Source organism: Mirounga leonina, unplaced genomic scaffold (genome assembly GCF_011800145.1).
Source record: "Mirounga leonina isolate KUSES-001 unplaced genomic scaffold, KU_Mleo_1.0 Mir_125, whole genome shotgun sequence".
NCBI classification, from domain to species: domain Eukaryota; kingdom Metazoa; phylum Chordata; class Mammalia; order Carnivora; family Phocidae; genus Mirounga; species Mirounga leonina.
The window spans coordinates 23,873,654-23,894,088 of NW_023270305.1; the positions used below are offsets into that span (position 1 = coordinate 23,873,654).

A 20,435-nucleotide genomic window follows, 5' to 3' on the forward strand; every position below is an offset into this window, starting at 1 on the left:
CAGGGACAGGTGCACTGGTGTTGGTAGATTTGTTTGCTGTCAGACTAATGAGCTGGAGAGAGAGACTGTTTCTTGGCAACTGAGTCCTCTGTTTAAACAATGTGCCTGCAAACAAAAGCTGAGTGCCGAAGAGGGTAAATGATCTGGCTCTGCCATGGAAACCTTATATTCTTATCACTTTGTCAAATCTATTTCTTTGTGTTTCTAATATTTACTCAAATGGAAATATATTCTAATTATGTACTTAGAGCATACATGCACCGCTTTTAACTTATTTTAACGTAATTTCAGATTTATAGGAAATTTGCAAGAACAGGACAAAGAATTCCCATATATCTTTCTCTCAGCAAATGTCAACATTTGACCACATTTGTATTTTCCGTCTATGTGTGTGTGTTCATTTTCTCCCCCTGAACTGTTTGAGAGTAAATCATGGACACGATGGAAAAATGAGGACATTCTCTTAAATAACCACAGTACAGTCATCAAAATCAGGATAGTAACATTGATACAGTACTGTGGTTTAATACACACCTTATCCAGATCGTCTCAATGTCCTGTACTGGAAAAACAAAACACAAAATGATTTTTTTTTTTTTTTAAAGATTTCATTTGACAGAGATAGACAGCGAGAGAGGGAACACAAGCAGGGGGAGTGGGAGAGGGAGAAGCAGGCCTCCCGCTGAGCAGGGACCCTGGGATCATGACCTGAGCTGAAGGCAGACGCTTAACGACTGAGCCACCCAGGTGCCCCCAAAATGATTTTTAAAATTTGGACCATGCATCATGTTCAGTCATGTCCCTTCGTTTAATTGGAAAGAGTTCCTCAGTCTTTCTTTGATTTTTAGGACATTGACATTTATTTTGTGGAATAATCCTCAATTTGAGTTTGATGTTTTATTTTGTTTCAATTTGATAGGATTCTTTTGGGTAGGAATACCCTGGAAATGATAGTGTGTTCTCAATACATCATATCAGGAGGTACATAATATTGATTTGTCCCATTTCTGGTGATGTTAACTGTGATCACTAGGTGAAGGTAGTTTTTCACTTTTCTCCACTGTAAAGTGACTATTTTTTTTTTGTTTATTTATTTTTTTAGTCATTGCTACACCCAGGGTGGGGCTTGAATTCATGACCTCAAGATCAAGAGTCACATGCTCTTCTGACCGAGCCAGCCAGGTGCCTCACTATTTTTTTGTTTTTTTTTTTTTAGTTAAAGGAATCTTACAACAAATTTTTATTTATTTATTTTTAAAGATTTTAAGTAATCTCTCTACCCAACATGGGGCTCCGACTTAACAACCCTGAGATCAAGAGTCATATGCTCTACCGATTGAGACAGCCAGGTGCCCAGTGTATTTTTTTTTTTTTAAGAAAGAGCGCATGTGCACCAGCTGCGGGGGGGGCAGTTAGGGTGAGGGGAGAGAATCTTTTTTTTTTTTAAGTATGCACTTTTTTTTTTTTTTTAAGATTTTATTTATTTATTTGTCAGAGAGAGCGAGCACAAGCGGGAGAGCGTCAGGCAGAGGGAGAAGCAGGGAGCCAGGATGCCCTGGGATCCTGACATGAGCCAAAGGCAGACGCTTAACCAACTGAGCCACCCAGGCGCCCCAGGCATCCAACATATTTTTTAAAAAGAACTTTAGGGGCACCTGGGTAGCTCAGATGGTTAAGCGTCTGCCTTTGGCTCAGGGTCCTGGGATCGAGTCCCGCCTCGGGCTCCTTGCTTGGCCAGGAGTCTGCTTCTCCCTCTCCCTCTCCCCCTGCTCATGCTCTCTCTCTCTTTCTCAAATGAATAAATAAAATCTTTTTTTAAAGAACTTTATTGAGGTATTATTAACGTATCATAAAATTCATCTACCTGAAGCATATAATTCAGTGATCTTTAGTAAATTTACAGAGTTGTGCAGCCATCACCATAATTCTTTATTTTTTTTAAACATTTTCATCCCAACAAGATTCTGTATCTCATTTGCAGTGAATTCCCATTCCCACCCTCAGTCCCAGGCAACCACTAATCTTTTTGTATCTATTGGCTTGACATTTCTGTATATTTCATATAAATGGAATCATACCATATGTGGTCTCTGTGTCTGGCTTCTTTCACTTAGCATTATGTTTCTGAAGTTCATCCATGTTGTACCATGTATCACAGGCTCCTTTTTCTTAATAATATTCCATTGTGAATATACTCCTTTTTATTTATTCATTTACCATGGATATTTGGGTTATTCCCAGTTTGGAACTATTATGAAAAATGCTGCTGTGAACATTTGTGAGAAGTCTCTGTATGGACATATATTTTCATTTCTCTTATGTGAAATACCTATGAATGGAGTTACTGGATTACATGATAAATTATGTCTAACTTTTTAAGAAATCAAGCTATTTTCTAATATGGCCATACCATTTTACATTCCATCAGCAATGTATGAGGGTTCTAATTTCTCTGCACCCCTATGAATATGTGGTACTGTATGTGATTCTAGAGGTTATGAAGTAGTATCTCATTGTGGTTTTCATTTGCATTTCTCTGATGACTAATGATGTTGAGCATCTTTTCATTTGCTTCTTAAGCCATTTGTATATCCTTGGTGAAATGTTTACTCAAGTATTTTGCCTGTTCTTTAAAACTGAGTTGTCTACTTGAGTTCTAAGAAGTCTTAATATATTCTAGATACAAGTGCTTTATCGAAATATAATTTGCAAATATTTCCTCCCAGTCTGTGGCTTGTCTTGTATTTTCTTAACGATGTTTTTAAGCTGCAAAAGTTTAAGAAATTGACTAAGTATGATTTACCAATTTTTTTTTTTCTGTTATGGATCATGCTTTTGGTGTTTGTAGCTAAGAACTCTGCCTAACTTAAGGTCACATATATTTTCTGGGGTTTTTTTTCTCTTTTCTTAATTTTTAAAGTTTATTTTAGAGAGTGCGTGCGATTGGGGGGAGGGGCAGAGGGAGAGAGTCTCAAACAGACTCCCCCACCCCCACCCCAAGCGCAGAGCCTGAGATGGGGCTCCATCCGACAACCCACGACCTGAGCTGAAACCAAGAGTCGGACACTTAACCAACTGAGCCACCCAGGCGCCCTCCAAATACATTTTCAAGAGAGAGTAGACCATAAATTTATTCCCTACAGCTTCTTTTTTGGTGATATGCAGACGTTTGCTCACAATGTTTATTTTTTTTCTCCCTTTCTTCCTCCACCTGCTTCCCCTTAACAATGTTTGAAGAAACACACCTAGGGGTGCCTGGGTGGCTCAGTCGTTAAGCGTCTGCCTTCAGCTCAGGTCATGATCCCAGGACCCTGGGATTGAGCCCCACATTGGGCTCCCTGCTCAGCGGGGAGTCTGCTTGTCTCTCTCCTGCTCCCTCTGCCCCTCCCCACCGCTCATGCTCGCTCTTTGTCACTTGCTCTCTCTCTCCAGTAAACAACAACAACAAAAAGGCACACCTAATTGCTGAATGAGATGAGATGCTTAAAAAGCAGAATTAAGGGTGCCTGGGTGGCTCAGTCATTAAGCGTCTGCCTTCGGCTCAGGTCGTGATCCCAGGGTCCTGGGATCGAGCCCCGCATCAGGCTCCTTGCTCCGCAGGGAAGCCTGCTTCTCCCTCTAGCGCTCCCCCTGCTTGTGTTCCCTCTCTCGCTGTGTCTCTCTCTGTCAAATAAATAAAGTCTTAAAAAAAAAAAAAAGGCAGAATTAAAAGACTTGGTCAAAGTCATTAGTATCCTTCGTTTTAATTTCAACATATAGGCATCTAGTTTCTTTAGAACCCTCAAAGCCTCTTGCAGGGGGTAAATTAAGCTCCTGACTGAATTTATTCAAGTAAACTTTATTTCTTTATTGTCCTGTTTCTCCTGTGTCCCAATTTATCTTTTTTTGTTTGTTTTTTTGTTTTTATATTTTATTTATTTATCTGACAGAGAGAGACACAGCAAGAGAGGGAACACAAGCAGGGGGAGTAGGAGAGGGAGAAGCAGGGTTCCTGCCGAGCAGGGAGCCCGATGCGGGGCTCGATCCCAGGACCCTGGGACCATGACCTGAGCTGAAGGCAGCCGCTTAACTGACTGAGCCACCCAGGTGCCCCTCCTGTGTCCCAAGTTATCTTTGTATTCCTATCGTGGCTGACACATAGCACCTGCTTAAAATGTTGGTTATATTGAAATTATGAGCATAAATGTGGGAGGAATTTCTGCAACCCCAATATGGGTCTCAAACTAGCCGTGTAGTACACATTACTTATAAACTGGACAATCAGCCTCCCTGTTAACTAATCAGATTGCATGTTTCAATTAATCCATCTTAGCCATGCTTACTGTGGAAAAGGATGGTATAAAGATTTATGGGCCAGAAATAATGGGGACAGCTGGAGCTTAAATGGGAATGTGCACAGGTGAATTTCAGAGGCAGAAGGGTGGCATTAACAGAAACGTCTATAATTACGGATTATTTTGTGCTGGGTCTATAATCAATGGATTAGTTTCCTCCTCATATGGGATTGTCCCTTGGTGCCCATGGTATAACATGGCCCCTGATTTGTAAGGACATCTGTCTTCTTCTTCTTTTTTTTTTTTTTAAGATTTTTATTTGTTTATTTGACAGAGAGCGAGAGCGAGAGAGGGAACACAAGCAGGGGGAGTGGGAGAGGGAGAAGCAGGCTTCCCACCGAGCAGGGAGCCCGATGCGGGGCAGGACATCTGTCTTCTAAAGAGCATAACACATCTTTGACTTTCAGTCTGGTAATCTTACTAATAATCAAGTCCTAAAACAAACTGATTTTTTTTTTTTCCAGTTCAAACGATAGGAGAAGGATTACTGAGCCTAGAAATTATAGTTCCTAATTAGGTTTCATGTTATATTTCAACATTTTACAGTTACCTACCTATAGAGCTATACACTCCCTTCCCCCTTCTTAAAACCCTATTTGTGTTATATCATATCGGCCAAAGTCTACTAGGTTGGACTCTGTTCAAATAACAGAAAGATAAAGTAAGGGTGTGTGTATTTCAGACATCTTACTGTGGGCCTAAGAACTTGAGTTCTGCAGTGGAAAATGTTAACAGTATTAGTGTCACATACAAATTGTATTTTCAAAACACATGTTTTAACCTATTTTCACATTTTCAAAATAAGTGTTATTTACAAAAATGAAATTTAATGCTAGAACATGTTTTTAAAGTAAATATATCCTTACCCACCTGTACATGGCTTTTCCCATTTGTACATATAATTTCCTCATATTCTTTTTTTTTTTTTTAAAGATTTTATTTATTTATTTGAGAGAGAGAGAATGAGAGAGCACATGAGTAGGGGGAGGGTCAGAGGGAGAAGCAGGCTCCCCTCCGAGCAGGGAGCCCGATGCGGGACTCGATCCCGGGACTCCAGGATCATGACCTGAGCTGACGGCAGTCGCTTAACCAACTGAGCCACCCAGGCGCCCCATTTCCTCACATTCTTAAGTACTCTGCATTGGGTAACAACATGATGGACTCATACGCTCTTATTCACACAGTACATGTTTATTAGAGTTGATTTAAGCATAAGTTTCAGAGACCACTGTGGGCATAATTTATATCTGATTAGTAACTGATAGCTAGACTTTTTAAGTAGTCGCCTATCTCATTTTGTTTAAAAAGGTTTTCTCCACCTTGGCATTACTGACATTTTGAACTGGGTAATTTTTTGTTCGAGAAGGATCCTATGCATTGTAGGATATTTAGCAGCATCTCTGGCTTCTAACTACTAGATGCCAGGAGCACACCCCAATCCCCACTCAGTTGTGACGTCTCCAGATATTGCTAAGTGTTCCCTGGTGGGCAAAATTGCCTCCAGTTGAGGACCACTGGTTTAAAACAAGCAAAATATACATTTTGTCCTGTGAGGAAACTTCTCTATAGTCTTTGTACATGGTAAGATCCTGTATTGTAGTTAATCAACCTCTATGGACAAATAAAGTCCTACTTGAACGGTTAACATTCTTTTGTTTTAATACATTTGAAACTTAAGGATGGAACGAGGCAAAACTTATTAAAAGGGGACTCTCAGGAAGTAAATGAGTCTTTTTGGCTATGTTATCCTGTCTTGAATCATTTAGAAGAAAACCGGCCATGGATAATCTCCCCTTTATAAAAATAAGCTCAATTCGACTTGGAAGGAAAATTAACTCCTTCAGGCCATTCTCAGTAAAACCTAGGTTGGAAGAGGTAGCAATAACTGCATTTTTCTGCATAAAGAATAATAATAACAAAAACCCTCACTGTTTGAAATGTTTCTGTTGAAAATGTTTATTAAATACATTATGATACCATATTTAGGAATATTGTATTTGTAATGTCAGGGTTATCATCCTAAACGCTGATTTTCATTGTTGGTATTTACGGGAAGTTGCCTTTTTTAAAAAAAAGAATTTATTTATTTATTGAGAGCGAGCGAGTGACTGAGAAAGAGCCCACGAGCAGGGGGAGGGGCAGAGGGAGAGACTCTTAAGCCGACTCCCCGCTAAGCGTGGAGCCCGACACGGGGCTCGATATCACCACGCCGAGATTGCGACCTGAGCCGAAATCAAAAGAGTTGGACCTGAGCCACCCAGGCGCCCCTGGGAAGTTGCCTTTTCAAACAAATCCCTCATACAAATCATCTTTTGTTGCGATTTGATTCTTTCCTAAAAAGTTGAAATACAGGTGGAGAAATCCAGTAAATGGATTCTAAGCCATCCTCCTCCTCCTAGCTCTCACTGGGGCACTGTGTCCTGGCTTATTTACTCAGTTAGCTGGGTTGGAACTGACTCAGGGGTAGACTCGGGGATGGCCCCCATTCGGCAAAGACGGGGCAGAGGCTCAAACGTCTGTGGGAACAAGCTCACGTTTGGGCTGCTCTCCTGTATCTTTATGAAATATCGATGTCACCTGATGGCTCATGTATCAGGCGAGTGATTTCCAACACAACTCTTTCTCTGCTCTTTGACAAAGCAAATTATTAAGACATTTAAGATTTTAAAGCACCTTAAGGATTAGTGATTGGCTATAAATCTTATTTAAGACTAATCTCTTTGATATATGGTTTTGGGGGGGTGGATAACTTAGAAATGGCAAGAAAAAAAGTCTCTCCTGGTAATGACTCATCGTGGTTAATGGTTTACACAGTCATTACACAGCTTTACATGTGTGAGACTTAAAAAGACATGGAAGCCGGTCACTCTGGAACAGTCTGAAACTATTGCTGTGACACTACATTGGATTAGCTGTTTCTATAGTTTCCACCTGAGGCACCGCACTGTGTGTACTCAACTATTGACTAACACAGTTTCATGATCAAGATCTAACTTCTGAAGACAGTAGCTCACCCTGTGTTTATTAACTGGCTAAATATTTTAAGCCGACTTTCCCTCTGCATTTGGGAGAAAACAAGCCCTAGGAATTCCGCTTAATTCTAGCACGACTGAGGAAAGAGCCAGCATCTGCCTAGGCTTGTTTAAGCACAATGGCAGTGTGAGCATAATTCTGCTGCCCCCAGGGATCCTCATTTCTGTGGCAACGAGGTGACACCCACAAGGGACCCTCCGAGTGTGACGCCTAAGCTCCCCAGCTCAGCCCAGCCATTGAGAAACACAACAGAGTGCAGTTCGCAAAAAGCCAGCCTGGGCTGCGTCTGAAAACCACACCCTTGGTCCCAATTTGCTTACATTTGCTACATTTTAATTTTACAAAGTACTTTCACAAGGTCTTATTTTAGGATAACCTCTTAGGGACATACTCAAACCACCGCCTAGAAAGGAAAAAGAACATTTACCATATGCCTACAGATCCACAGGCTGTGTGCTTTGGTATATTAGTTAAACCGCTCGAATAACAGAATGGGAGGATAAAAGACCAAAGTTCAATACTTGTCAGGGAGTCTGAATTATAATATTCAGATACGGAACTCAAGGAGGAAGAAGACAAAGCTGATGCTCTGCCAACCTATGACCACCTCTGCAAGAAAGAATGTTTACCTACTCTCATTTCCTGAGAACTCCCCAAAGACACAGACTACAAAACCCTAACACAGACTTATTTTGTAGCAAGTACTTTACCAATATTGTTTCCCAGCTAGATTCCAGCAAAGCAAATACTTGAGAAACATTTACAGAATTCTCCATAAAATTAACATTAAATGCTGACCATCTTGCTGGGGCTTAGAAATCTGGTTTCACCTTAAAATGCTCTACAGCGTGCTGATCTTCAATTGCGAAGAAGTAATCCTGTTTCATTTGCTTCATCATTTTAATGAGGGGGCTTAAGTTCGGTTTTGGCGGGGAGGACTTTCTTATTCAGTGTCCTCAGTCAAGGCTTTCCGATCTTTTCCACATCCTGGCACATCTGTGGAATGAGCTGTGCATTTGTCTGTGGCTGCCAGTGACCAGCCCAAGAATAACCTCCCCGAGGGGAGCGATTTCTCAGCACTGGATGGAAAGTTCTCTTGTTTCTCTTCTCCCCACTGTATCTCTGCTGCAAACCTGTGTGGAAAGCTGTGGGTCCAGTGGGCAGGTGGCTCCAGCTAGGGTGGCCAGCATCAGTTCCACTACAGCACCGAGAGTCAAAACTGGTTCAAAAGAATGTTTTAGAGGGTGAGTGTGGTCTTCTCCTTCATTTCTCCTGAGCCGTTATGTAATGTGAGCCTTGTTTCGGTAGCAAGTCAGAACTTGAATACTGTGGGTGCGTGCTATGCATATACGTTTTTTATTTAAAGTGATGACATGAATCTTTTAAAATACTATTTTTAGATAGTATTATTTTAAATATTTTAAAAATACTATTTAGAGTCTAAGCTCTTCGAGTGCGCCAAAGCTAAACACGCTTGATAATGACCATTTTGGACAGTCCAGGAGGTTTCCTGAAAATGTAACTGAAATAATACTGTGAAAAGTGAACTCCCTTCACTGAGGTGGTTCTGCTGATTAGTTTGAATTCCATCTAGAGCATGAAATCTGCAGTGACTCTACCTGAGTGCCAGACAAACATAAGAATATTTTTTCTACTCAGCTCTTTGGGATGTTTCCTGGCCACATGGATAAATGTCCAGAGAATATGTAAATGTACTGATAGTTTTTCAAAATGCTAGCTCCCCATTCACCTAAGTGGCGGGTGAAAACAAGCAGCCTCCTGTAAGATATTTTTATGGCTGTGAATCTGACACTAGCAGGGCAACCTTTTCTACCTCGACTGTGCCAAGTCCACTCCGGGAAGACCATCAAAATTCCCCGCTGGGTAATGTGAAATGTGGCCATTAGAGCTGGGTGTGTTCCTAAGAGAGAGCAGAGACTCCTAAATGGAAAACCAAAACCAAAACAAAGACACCTAGACTGTTCTGCTTTTGAGAATAAGAATGGTAAGGATAAAACCAGGTTGCATTTTAATAACAAACAAGAGCTCTTCGAGTTTGTTTTTTAGGCTGAACTTTAATGAGTAAAAATAAAAATCCCTTACAGATTGTTTACTTTATAGCCAATAGCCTAAAAATGAAATTTTAATTTTTCTCGCTCATGATTTTTTTTTTGTCCTTCTCTGTTCTAACTTCTTTCAGATGAGCCTTTATGATAGAAAAAAACATTCAGTATTTCTCCTCATGCTCCTATCTCACCCTAGTAAAAAAGCAGGAGAGAAAAAAATACATAGATTAAAACAGAATCGTATTAAACATTCACTTTTGTATGATGAGGTGAATTTCATTCATTCCGGGATAGCCACAGAGAAAAAGACAGGCAAGCTGGTTTTTAGACTGCCTCGCACGGACGCTCCAAATTGTGCAGGGAGTGTCCCTGTTCTGTCGAAATACAGAAGGTCTGGGAACCTTCCCTAAGTGTGTGTGGGGCCTCAGCTGACTGCACAGTGCCTGCCCTGGGCTCCTTCACCAGGGCAGCCCAAGCACAGAGCCTGGTTGGAGGTAGAGGTCCTGCTCTTATTTCCCAGGTGAGCAAGAAGCAGGGGAGTAGCAAGCACTCTCCTAAGACTGGTCTTTACTGTGTGGTGACAAGTTTCACAATCATGCTGATGATCCGGGATCCTCGAGGACATGTACACAGATCTATGCTTGGGTTTTTTATCTTATCCTGGAGAAGCTGGTCAAGTTCGCAGCGGAGTTCCTTTACTAGTTCAGCCACCTAAAATGAAAGTTGCAATGTGAGCAGTGGTTGGGTCAACAGGGGAGGAAAGGTTATTAAAGGAAATGTCCCACTGATGATTATCATTATTCTAGATTTCCGGTAGTAATTTTAACTCCATGCGGGGGGGGGGAGGGGGGAGGAGAAACTAAACACATATTTATTCTAAAAGGGCTTCTAAAATTTCTTGATGCAGCTGTAAGAACATTTATGCAATGTCAGCTCTGCAATATAATAAATGGGGTCTATTATATATATATATTTAAAGATTTTATTTATTTATTTGACAGAGAGAGACACAGCGAGAGAGGGAACACAAACAGGGGGAATGGGAGAGGGAGAAGCAGGCCTCCCGCCGAGCGGGGAGCCCGATGCGGGGCTCGATCCCAGGACCCTGGGACCATGACCTGAGCCGAAGGCAGACGCTTATCGACTGAGCCACCCAGGCGCCCCAATGGGGTCTATTATAAAAACGCTCCTCTATCACATCTCATTTAAAGAAAAGATTAAATCTGGGAGAATGGCTTCTACGTAGTGTTCTGCATATTAAAGCCTGGTCAACATTTACAATTTGCTCCAAGAGGAGAAGCAGGAAAACGGAGAATTAAAAATGCTGGATATTAAACCAAAAAAATCTGTAGCTTTGGGATACATTTGATGCTTTCATGGGAAGAAATAGCTCCACATTTTTTTATGGCATTTTCTTATGCTGATGTGTGGTGGGCACTGGAGATGTCCTCCCAACGTGGTTTGCCGCTCCCCCATCATTTGGCAACCATGTGGTTTGCACCCTGACCCAACTCAAACAGGCTCATGCCATGAGCTTTGCCGGAGTGAATGGCTCAGATCATCTGGGCCTTAGAGTTTATGACATTCCTTTGTCCATAGAAATTGATTTAGGAGAGGAAGTTTCTTGTCTCCCCTCCTGGACAGTACGCTGCCACACAGATGTGAGGCCTGGGGCTACGGCAGCCATGCTGCTACCATGAGGTCAGCCAGGCTTTTGTTGTCCTTGAGCTGCTGAATTAAACCAACCCTGCCTGGCCTTCCTGACCTGTTCTGTGCAATACGGCAGCCACCTGTCACACGTGGCTAATCTAATGGCCAGTTCAAACAGATGTGCTGTGAGTGTAAAATACACCCCAGATTTTAAAGATTTAATATAAAAAAAATACATCTCAATAAATTCTTATACTGATTACGTGTTAAAATTAAAACTTTTTAGCTATATTAGGTTAAATAAAATTAATTTCACCTATTTTTTACATGTGGCTACTAGAAAAATTGAACTTACATATATGTCTCACATATTTTTATTGGACTATGCTGCTTTAGACTTTATAGTTAAATGTGCCGATAAATTCTCTTTAATGTTTGAGTTGGTGTTTCTGCTTCTTGCTACCTTTCTGCCAGATGCAAATGTTAAAATGAATTTTTCTTTCCTAAACATATACTCCCCCCTTAAATGTTTCTGCAGAGATTCCAATAGTGAATATGTGAGACCTGAGAATAAAAGAATTCAGACCCACTTCCTTTTTTTTTTTTTTCTTAATGGTAGTGGTAGAATCAGGGTGATTTTTGTTTATTTTTGCTCATCTATATTTTCTGATTTTTCTTTGGTGAACATGTGTTATTTGTACAACAATTAGGAAGGTCCAACATCTCACTCATGGCTTCTGCCCCGAACCCTTCACACCAGCCCATCCTGGGCTCCCCTCCCCGTGCACTGCCCAGGCTCTCACTGAGCCTCCAGCCCTGGCCTCGCTCCTAGCCTGGGTCGTGCTCCATGTCCCCCCCACCCCCCCACAGTTCACTCTGCCTCAGCTCTGTTGTCTGTGGCGCCTGAAGGAATGCCCTCTATTCACAGCATCAAAGCCCCTCAGGGCCTGCGCCTCACAGACAGGCCCGCTAGCCCTTACCTGATGGGAAGCAGCTGCAAAACGGATCCAACCATCATCCAAGGACACTACAAACTCCCCTCTCTGAAGCTGCACACTCACTTGGCCTCCCCCGAACAAGACCAGTGGGTACACGGACACCATACTGCAGTCTCGGATGAACACCCGACTAGTTTTGATCTTTTCGTGGTACACCAGGTAGGGGCTGTCAAAGTGTCTGACCTGGAACAGAAAACCTCAGATGACGACACTGGCAGCTGGAGGGGAGCTCCCCCCATTCCACGGATTGAAGTACCACCTGTCTATGAACGACTCCCCAAATTCTCTCCAGCCGGTACCTGTCCCCCGAGGCCAGGCTTCCACGTGCAATTGCCTTCTTGACGTCTCACTTTGGATCTCTAATAAGCATCTCGGATTTTCGTTCAAAATGAATTCTTGATTTCCCCCTCTTTACGGTATTCCCCTCCCGCTCAGTACATGATGTTCCCATTCACCTCGCTGCTCACGTCCCCAAGTTAGAAGCCATCCTCAACTGCTCTTTCCCCTCACTCCATCGAAATTATCACTAGGGCCTGTCGGTTCTCTTTTCTAAATACATAACGAACTGACATATTCTCCCCGCCGTGACAGCTACCACCTCAGCTCAGAGCATCACCGACTCGCACGGACCACGGTCACGGCTTCCTAAGCGCTCACCTGCCTTCTGTTTTACCCCTTCATGGTCTCTTCCCGCCCAGCAGCCACCGTGATCTTTTAAAAACCCATGCGCAAAAGCCTGCAGCGACTTGGAGGATAAAATCTGAGACCCTTACCATGGCCTCTGAGGCCCCCCCCAACCTGGCCCAGCACAGCGGCTCCTCCGGCACCTCACAGCGCACCCCGCCTGTCCCAGCCGCTGGCCTGCGCCCCCAGAGCGCGCCAGTGTGCTCCCGTCTCGTTTCCTCTGCCGGAATGTTCTCTCCTTAGATATCTCCATGGCTCGCCCTTCACTGCATTTGGGATCTGCTCAGTCGTTTTCTCCTCAGACGGTTCTTCCCTGACCACTCTCAGCAAAATGGCCCCTCTCCTGTCACTCTCAACGTCTTACTCGGTTTTCTTTTTCTTGATAGCATTTGTCACTAACCTGAGGTGATCTGTTTACTTATTTCTTGCCTGTCTTCCTCAGCAGAACAGAAGCTCCCTGAGGACAGAGGCCTTGTCTGTCCAGCTCATCCACTGCCCTCCATGGCCCACAACCGTGCCTGGCACAGAGGAGTTGCTAGTAGATACTGAATGGATGCATGAATAATTTGGATTCATTGCATGACTGTCAAGGTAAAGTCAGAAGAGAAGGAGCAGAGCTAGCTCAGCCCTCTAGCTCCTAAGTACATGTGCAGCTGAGAGACCAGATGACCTCCGGGCCTCAGATTCTTCTGGGCTTAAGGAGACCCTTTTCATGCTCTGCTGACACATTACTCAGTAGTTGCAGGGGGCTGACCAGCCCTGACACTTCAAATTCTCTTCCTCCGTCCTCCTGTCCTCTTTTGCTCCATCTCCTCTCTAAGTTTTATTGAGCATCTGCTTTCTGCTAGGCGCCACGCTAGACACTGAGAATACAAAAATGTCTACCATACAATTCCTGTCTTTAGGAATTTCACAATTCCACAAAGGAGATGTACCACAAACTATAAAACAATGTGATAAGCGCAACAGTGGATAAAATGCATGCCACACGATGGTGGAACCAGAAATAAAGAGCAACTTTGAGGGAGAGCTTCTTCATGGAAGCTCGAAGACTAGGAGCCTGCTGAGAATGAGAACATCATTCCAGGTTCTGAGGAAGTGTGTCCAATGTCATGGCACACAGAAGGACCGGGGGGGGGGGGAACGGTGCGGGACATGGTATAGGAGGGGCCAGGCACACAGGATCCCAGGAGCGTTTGCAGGAGACTCCATGTAGGAAGAGTTCTAAGCCAGGGAATGACATGACTGACTGTGTGTTTTGCTAAGTTACTTCTGGCAGCAGGACTGTAAAAGGCTGGAGAGGAAGGATCGGAAGTCAGATTGTGACAGCACTTTCGGGGTTTGAACTGAGGAAGGGACGGTGGGGAGAAGGGGAGGAGGCCCATCTGAGAGTGTCGTTAGGGGCAACTGCTGGGACCTGGGGTCCAAATGGACCGGAGTAAGGAGAAGAGCGGCAGGGTCTCTGTGAGCGCAGGGTTCTGGTTGGGAGGGGGCCGTTCACCAAGACACAGAAGACAGGAAGAGAAGAGGGAAGTGGGAGATAGAGTCTGAGGTGAGTGGCAGGCATCCGGCTGATGATCTCCAGCAGGAGAGCTCCGAAGAAGCCCAGGCCCAGAGAGAGATCTGGGGCTCTGTGGCCGCTTGTAGGTGGCCATTAGAACCACAGTGCCATGTCTGGTGCTTCGGGAAGATTAAGTGCCCTGTAGGGAGAAAATGAGGACTAAGGACAGAACCACTATTTCAGAGCAAAGGAACCAGTCAAAGAGGTGTCGGGGGATGATCAGAGAGAATGAGAAGAAAGTGGCATTTCAGGAGCAAAACCACATCAAAGATAGTTTCAGGAGGACGGGAGGTTAGTGCTGTCAAATACTACACAAGAGTCAAGTCTGAGGAGGACCAGGGCGTGTTCTCTGGGTTTGACAAGGAGGCGACGCATAACCTGTGGGGAGGTGAGCGGAGCGGCGGGAGCAGAGCCCGGCAGCTGCGGGAGGAAGGAGCACCGAGGCAGTGCCATCGGTAAGTTCAGGTCATTTAAGGCACACATTTAGGGATGCAGTTACAGCCCGACTTCTTCAATCACCACTGCAGAGAAACAATTTTACATCTGAAAGCAGGTTTGAGCATTTTTTTGGTATCCAGTAGAATTTTCTTAAAATGGAAATAGTCTTTCCCCAAACAGTCCAATTTCTAGTCTGCTCATGCTTATTCAACCTTCCCCAAGTCAGTGGTGCTGCTGGGGACAGAGAACAATAGAAGGAGGTTTGAAGGGACTGTGCTGCCCCCTGCAGGACCTGCCATATGTAAATACAGGTGTACCCCACCATTCCAACCTGATAGTTCACTGAGGAAGGGTGAATGTGCACATATCCATCATTCTTGGTGACAAACTTCAACTCATCTGATTTGGGTTGCATTCTGACAGCTCCGGTACTGGTCTTCTGAAATTTCCCTTCTGGGCTTTTCACCTAAACAACAGGTATTTTTTTTTTGGGCGGGGGGGGGAAATATATATATATTTATATATATGAATATATTATATATTTTTTCATGATAAGAAGCATCCCTTGGCACAAAACCAGTCTTGTCTGAATGCTTTTGCTGTTTCTTCCCTGTTTCCTTTTGAAAGCAGTATAAGCATACTTTCCCCCCTTTTCTTTTTTTGAACCACCAAGAAGTGTGGATGAGGTGTAGCAGCTCTGGGAGACTATACCACACACCAGCCACATGGGGGTGGACGGACGTTGCTACTGGAGGTCTGCACCGAATCTCAGCTGCAGAGATCCAGCTGGGAACAGTGGAGCAGGAATCTGCTTCAATCCTAATCCAATTTTTCCCAATGTATTTCTTTCCAAAAGAGGGAAAGAATTATATGAATAAACACATTGTTTCATTTGAAAAGAAAAAGTTTATGTGCACATATACATACATATGAATTATCCACATATATGTTTTGCAAAAATAATACACTGTTACTATAGAAAGTAACATATTAGGAAAAAAGAAGAAAATAAAGATACCCTGTAATCACATGTTTAAGAGATAACTAGCACTATATTTGATGAATATTTTAGTTTTCGGTGCTAGATTTGTTTATATACACAAGGAAAACTATAAACATATAATATAAATAAAAATGTACACGTATTGAAACTAATGTAGGATCATTTTCTACAATCTACTTTTTAAACTTAATACATTGAGAACATCTTTCCATGTTATTAAATATTTTCTTAAAACGTAATTCTAAATGGCTATACCTAGTTATGAGGATCTATAATAATTTAACTAATAAATTCCCTATTATTGGTACCTTAGATTGTTTGTAATTATAAACAGAGCTAGAATGAACATTCTCCTAGCTGTATTTTTATGCATACATGCAATTATTTCCTAATCAATAAGTCCTCAGAAATGAAATCTAGAAAGGGTGTATCAATTTATACTCCCACTAAGAGTGAGGGGGTTCATTGTGGCGGCTTCTGACAGCACCAGTATTACAATTTTTAAAAACTTGTGTCACATTGCTGTAATCGCCCAAAGCCCATAGTTTACCTTAGGGTTCACTCTTGGTGGTGTGTATTCTATGGGTTTGTGCAAATGTATAATGACATGCACGTATTACGATGGTATCATGCAGAGTCTTTTCATTGCTCTAAAAATTGTCTATGCTCTGCCTATTTGTTCCTCCCAATCCTTGGGGGTTTTTTGTTTTTTTTTTCCTGTCTCCATACTTTTGCTTCAAATGATTTTTTAAAATAAATTTCAAATGGTTTGAAAAGCATGCAAGTACTGAGCAGAAAATGTGCCAGAAATTCATCCGCAGATGTCAACCGAGCATTTAACAAAATGTTAAATGAGAAACAATTTAGCACTCTGACAAATTCATAGTCTTTCTAAGTTTGACAAGGACTGGATAATTAAAACTTAGGTAAAAGTCCAACAGCACATATAGGAGGGTTTTCCAGAAGGCTGGCCACAGCTGGTCCCATGGCAGAGCCCTGGCTTGTTTGATTTCGTTCTTACCTAACTGTAGTCCAGAGCAGAGGCCATAACGGAAACTGTAGTAGAATCAAGCGTCTATCTAATATAGAAGGCTGGTTATGCACACGTTAGCTGGCAGGGGGACATCTATGTCCATTTAAATTTCTAGAATGTCATGTCAGAGGGATTAAAAAGGCACCTCATTTTATACAATCAATGTGTTCTTGAACAATGTTATCTGAAGAGATTTGGGGAACTGAAGGACTGGAAATGTATACAAAGTTTACATGTATGTATCTCTTTAAGATGATTAATGTGTATGTCTTAACTTACGTCCCTTGGCTACAGATCAAACAAGAAGTGGGAGGAACTAGGAAAAACGTTTTGTTACCTGCACTACATTTGGATAAAGAGCAGCACACAGCATTGCTGATATCAGCTTGGGGTTCTCAGCATTTGAGTTTGCCTATGAGAGAAAGACAGCATTGATCTTATAAGTAATGTGGCTACTTCTGTTTGTACCCTGGAATTTACCATTATATTTCATTGGATTTCTATCTTAAAACAAAACAAAACTAAATTAAAATACCTAATTTCTATCTTTTTGCTAGAAAAATTCTTTCTTTCTAGGTAAAAAATAAGTCTACCAGACCATATTCACATAGGACCCACTCCAAGAAGCCCACAGTAACTCTGGGTCTCTGCAAAGCAGTTACAAAGCCAGTGTTCCTAAGGATCAGTGGACAGAGATTCTTGCTCATGAGATGCTCATGATCTGCAGAAAGTACTAACTGCACTGAGAACAGGGAAGCATCAGGTTCATCTTGAAGAAGCGTTCTTCCTTGGTCATATAAAAAAAAACTATTCTTGGTTGGAAAAAGGCTGGTGTGATTTAAGAAGACATTACTGAAACATCTATTTCACCTCTCATAAGCTTATCAAGAACCGGTTTGGGGACGCCTGGGTGGAGCAGTTGGTTAAGCATCCGACTCTTGGTTTCAGCTCAGGTCGTGATCTCAGGGTGGTGAGATCAAGCCCTGAGTTGCTCTCTCCCTCTCCCTCTGCCCCTCCCGCTTGTGCTCTCTCTCTCTCAAATAAATAAATGAATCTTAAAAAAAAAAGAACTGGTGTGAAATTAAAAAAAAAAAAACAATAGTAGCAACAATTAACAGAAAAACCCTTCTGTTTTTAGGAGTGTTTCCTGACACTTATTTGTGGAAAGAAAATCAAGAATTTCAAAAAAAAAAAAAAAGAAGAAGAATTTCACTAAGCCCACTGCTCAGCGGGCTTAAGTAAAAAATTAAGTGAGTTAATATACTATCCATGTGCTAATTAAAGAGAAATAAAAGAACTAACTACACATTCTTTACCTCTTCTCCTGTGGCGTCCAAGATACCATCTCCTCCTTGGGCCCTTTTCTCAATTTCCCTTGCTCTGAGTCCCTCCTTTACAAAGCCTATATCTGATAACAGTTCAGTGAATTGTCGTTTGAGGATGGCCATTTCCTGAAAGAAATGGAAAAAATTCTTTAAGGCTAGGCAGCAGCAAGTCAAAGGTAAGTGCAGAGTCTTTACTTCAGTGGATAGCAGTGAGGCTCCTATGGGTCATCAGACAGGTATGAAGATTGTCTTGTCTGGTCATTGCCAGAAGGGCACTTTTTACTTTGACAAACCAGCAGACAGAGTGAAAGAGTTACACAGAAATTCAACCAATTTCAGGAAACCTAAGGATCATTTATTTAACTCTAAATCACAGTTTTTAAAAACACATTCATCGGAATGGGGGTAGGTCTGACTTTACCGGCAATTCTTAGGACAGCAAAAAAATACAGTTTACTTTGGACCCCCATTCAAGGTGCTGTGACATTGTCCAGTTTTCCCTACTTACATTTCTGCTCTGGTCCCCTTAGTTCCTCACTGGAGCCCAGAGTGGTTAGTGTTCTCTCTCAATGGATGCAGAACACCCAGCTCAGAACTTACTTTCTATTACCTTGTGATCTCTCTGGCTCACATCTTTTCCTAGGAATAAGGACATTATTAAGTGGTTTAGATTTAGACACCCCTTTGTGTAGCTGAGCACAAGTGTGAGAAAGAAAAGAACAGACCTCCTTCTCTTCCGGCCACTGTTCAAACAGAGGCTGTGTATCAGATGATAGGGAAGGATCAGAAGGATAGGGAAGGAGGTAAGGACAGTCAAAGAACTGAGAGCCAAGCAATACTACCCTGTCTCTTGATGACAGCTTAAGTATTTTCTTGAAATGTCTCATGTACACATGGATAACCTGGCAAAATATAGCTAGGACTTCTCTATCATGACAAGGTTTTAACTGCTATCTTAATAAATCTTAATATCTTTAGTGAGAAGAGGAAACTGTGATGGACCTTCCAGATCATGGCAAAATGTACATACATCCTGAACATTCATAAGAAATGTAATCTGAAAGAAATATCACTTTACACTTAAATATTAATGACTTGAGGACATATCTACAACTGCACCTTCCATATAACATACCCTTCAGACCAGTGGCTCTCAACCCTGGCTGCATACTAGAATCCCTTGGTGCACCCAACAACAATAAACAGATGCTCAGGCCCCATCCACAGAGATCCAGATGTAACTGGCCTGGGGTGGAACCTGGGCATTTTTATTTATTTATTTTGTTAAGCCTCCTCAGGTGAATCTAATGTGCAGCCAAGACTGAAAATTACTGCTTTTGGTGTCCTTAGAACAAAGCTTGAGCCCGTGTCCTCTCACGATGCCTCACTGTAGTACACCTCACAGCAGAGGAGAATGAAGACCAATAGTGGGATGCTTCTGAAGTCTCTTACTTCGTTTTATTTTTTATTTATTTATTTTTAGAAGATTTTACTTATTTATTTGACAGAGAGAGACACAGCGAGAGAGGGAACACAAGCAGGGGGAGTGGGAGAGGGAGAAGCAGGCCTCCCGCAGAGCAGGGAGCCCGATGCGGGGCTCGATCCCAGGACCCCGGGATCATGACCTGAGCCGAAGGCAGACGCTTAACGACTGAGCCACCCAGGCGCCCCTCATTTTAAATAACCAATTCATTCACTTCTGCGTTTCTTCAGTGAATCTTTACTGAGCGTCAGCTGGTGCTAAGCACCATTCCTGGCACTGGGGATACACTGTCGAACAACACGGTAAGGTCTCGGCTCTGAGGGAGCTTGTGGGATAGAGAGATAAATAAATGTCAGGTAGGGGTAAGCACTAAGGACATTAATTTTGTGTTCTATTCTAGGACATCTTTTAATAGGAAAGCAAAGTCCTTCCCTTTCCCCAGCCTGAAAATCTCTGAGTAAAACAGATGCTTTACAAAGCTGTGTACCGCCATTACTCTGGCTTCTCCTACCGCTGTGGAAAGGTGCCAACAACACTGTCCCAACGGAGGACAGAGCCCTCTCCACTATGGCCCAGAAGAAGAGAAAGCTTCTCTTTCTTGTACACTCATTATTGACATCTCAGCCTCTGATGGACATAAGGAAAATGAACAAAACCTGGTTCAGGACTCATTCTTTCCTTTTGCGGAGAAGGTAAGGAGCTTGGTGATGGTCACAGACTGCTCTGAGAATATGATGAAAGCTATGGTCCCTCTCTCCACAATAAAGCACATATGTATAAGCATCTGATTTTGCATATAATTTCAGGGGTTTATAGATCCAGGTTAA

General features: G+C 42.5%; 1 protein-coding gene across 4 annotated transcripts in view; it reads right to left on the reverse strand.

Moving 5' to 3' along the window:
- Positions 1–7,339: 7,339 nt before the first annotated feature.
- Positions 7,340–20,435, reverse strand: part of DHX57 (DExH-box helicase 57) — a 56,656-nt gene continuing 43,560 nt past the window's right edge. For all 4 annotated transcript variants that reach the window (XM_035000962.1, XM_035000961.1, XM_035000959.1 and 1 more), the window contains 5 exons: positions 18,117–18,251; positions 17,138–17,212; positions 15,096–15,230; positions 12,064–12,264; positions 7,340–10,144 (listed from right to left, as the gene is read on the reverse strand). In XM_035000962.1, the coding sequence (XP_034856853.1) occupies positions 10,001–10,144; positions 12,064–12,264; positions 15,096–15,230; positions 17,138–17,212; positions 18,117–18,251 (690 nt within the window). In that variant the 3' untranslated portion in view covers positions 7,340–10,000. The remainder of the gene's footprint in view (positions 10,145–12,063; positions 12,265–15,095; positions 15,231–17,137; positions 17,213–18,116; positions 18,252–20,435) is intronic.